Genomic DNA, 2,586 nt, shown 5'->3' with positions numbered 1-2,586 from the left:
CTATTCTTAATTTATTAATTCATGCTCTTTTGTCTAGGTTAAAGAAAACACCCATCGGAAAAATTGGCGCCAAGTTTAGATTTATTTCTCTCTCTTACCCAATATTCCTTTTCCCCGGAAGGTAAACTCTTCAATTTATTTCCTCGAGTAAATTAAATTCCACATTATACCCCAATCCTTGCCGCTATAATTTGAGCCGTAGATAAAAGTGAATCAACGATCGACAGGAAAAGATCATATTGCCACGGATCGAAACGTGTCGACCGTATCTGGCGGTATACATTTGAAGCGCGGAGAATCGAATCTAAAATTGGTTAGGTTTTCAAAAACATATTTGCGGCATCCTATCTATAAATTCGTTCTGCGCACAGTGGCAAACATATCATCGTTTGTCGCACCTCATCTTCATTTTTCGAGTAGCCGAGGAATTTAGTGTTGTCAGGAAAAATGTCTGGGCGTGGAAAGGGCGGAAAGGGTTTAGGGAAAGGAGGTGCCAAGAGGCACAGGAAGGTGCTCAGAGATAACATTCAGGGCATCACAAAGCCTGCCATCAGGCGTCTCGCCAGGAGAGGAGGCGTCAAGCGTATCAGTGGGCTCATCTATGAAGAGACCAGAGGCGTTTTGAAGATCTTCTTGGAGAATGTGATCAGAGATGCCGTGACATACACAGAGCACGCCAGGAGAAAGACCGTGACAGCTATGGATGTCGTCTACTCCTTAAAGAGGCAGGGCCGAACCCTTTACGGTTTCGGAGGCTGAGAAGTTTCAATTCGTTATTCCTGTTTTTGTTCATTGTTCCCCATGGTGTCTGTTGACACCACCCTTCTCTATTTGGGAATGTTAATCTTGGCCATCCCTTCTATATATTGAATAGATTGTGATTATCTTTTTTTGGGTATTAATGCAAGCTTTAGTCTAATCAGATTTCTTTTTGTATTTTTGTTTTTGGAAAATTTGGGTGGGATTTTTGCATTTAAATTTCAAGATTTAGTTTTTTTTTATAGTGTTAAATATATGAAATCTCATAACATGCATATACATATAAAGACATATAACATGATTGAAACATTGTCACTTCCATATTTACTGAATAAATATTGAAATTGAAACACTATCACTTTACTATTTAGTGGATTTTTTTTCTTGCCTTGGCAATTCTTTTGCCTAATGCCTTAATGTCTTAATAGCAGCTATTGCTAGTAATTGTTGCAACTGGGATATTTTGAGTTTTTATATATTTGTTTTTGTTTATCTTTATTTATTTTACTATTTTATTTTTATTTTCTTATTTGTTTGTTATTATTATTTTTATTTGTTTTTGATTTTATTTATGGGTAATTTTTTTGGACTAATTTAGAGGAGTTCCAATATCAATCTTCCTGATTGACTCAGTATTAACTCTCATGGCTGCCTTATAATACCAAGAAGTATTAGCTGAGATTATTGCTAAGCATTCTGCCAGCATCTCCAGTGTTGTCTTGAAGTGGGGCAGGCAGCAGTCCATATTATTTTTTGTAGTTGAGAATTATTTGCACATCGCAAAGCTTCGGTAATTTTGTCGGTGCGGAATATAGGGGATGTGAAGGCATGAGAGACCAGCGCATGCCTTATTGGTGACTGTTATGAAACGGGGAAACCCTTTGTATGATAAGTTTGACGGAAGAAAAATTCTTTTGATTATATAATTTAGCCATAAGATTTTATCTTTGCAGTTTGGTGGATTAGTACATTTTGCCAATTCTTCAACTAGGGCACGCGGCGTTGTAATTAGTGTTAGGTTAGATGCGTGTCTAGCTTGATTTATGTTTCAGTTGCATTTTTAATTTCTTTCATTTTATTTAGCAATTTTATAAATTTGTTTGCATACGGGTTTAATAGTGAGTTTTTCCAAATTGTTCCAATGAAATTCTTTGATCTTTTCACGATAATATTGTAGTAGCTTTTATTTTCATTTATTTTCTTCCGTCTGTGCGAGGCGGGTGCATGATTCGCATTGCTGTCACTGAGAGCTCTATTCTTCTGAATATTTTCTTTGCGGTCTTTGGACTCGAATTCTTTTAGTGTTGCTAACTCTATTGCAGCGATATTTGCGATTAGGTTTGCTTTTAGTTCAGAGTTTGATTAGAGGTTCGGGTTTGTCTTCAGGATTTATATTGTGCTTACTGATATTTCTTTTGGTACTCAGCGCTTCTCTGTTGATAAGAAGCCGTGTGGTGTGGACATACGTTGGTTGGAGTTTTTGAGGGTAAGTTGTGCAAATTTGATTGAACAATGCACGACTTTCTTGTTTCGGATTTGTGATATTATTCAATTGAATTTAGCCTGGTTCACTTAAATCAGATTTTGGTAATAGCGCATCAAGTAAGTTAACCTCGATACATTAATGGAGTCAGTAATGCCTTTAGCTAGATTAAAATTTGTAGTAACAGAGGCATTGAAATGGGGCTCAGCATTTTTAAATGTCCTTTCAAACAGTGTATAACAGTTCATAGATAAAAATAATCTTAGTCTCAAAGATCACATTGAGTTCCAGAGTATCCTTCAAAGTATACCGACAAGTAGTTACATCAAACGAATATATAGCGG

General features: G+C 36.3%; 1 protein-coding gene across 1 annotated transcript; it reads left to right on the top strand.

The window, feature by feature from the left end:
• The first annotated feature begins 320 nt into the window (after positions 1-320).
• On the top strand, positions 321-936 carry LOC149186126 (histone H4-like). The gene has a single exon (XM_089410912.1). It carries the CDS (start codon positions 448-450, stop codon positions 757-759), a length of 312 nt encoding a protein of 103 aa, XP_089267038.1. The 5' UTR covers positions 321-447; the 3' UTR covers positions 760-936.
• The last annotated feature ends 1,650 nt before the right edge of the window (positions 937-2,586 follow it).

Source organism: Pinus tabuliformis, chromosome 3_1 (assembly GCF_031772625.1).
Source record: "Pinus tabuliformis cultivar Carrire ecotype Pingquan chromosome 3_1, CPIR1, whole genome shotgun sequence".
NCBI classification, from domain to species: domain Eukaryota; kingdom Viridiplantae; phylum Streptophyta; class Pinopsida; order Pinales; family Pinaceae; genus Pinus; species Pinus tabuliformis.
The sequence above is the reverse complement of the archived record's forward strand: the minus strand, read 5'-3'. Positions and strand labels throughout refer to the sequence as shown.

Excerpts from the sequence above, each read along its gene's own strand:
- LOC149186126 (XM_089410912.1), top strand. The coding sequence starts at position 448 with ATGTCTGGGCGTGGAAAGGGCGGAAAGGGTTTAGGGAAAGGAGGTGCC.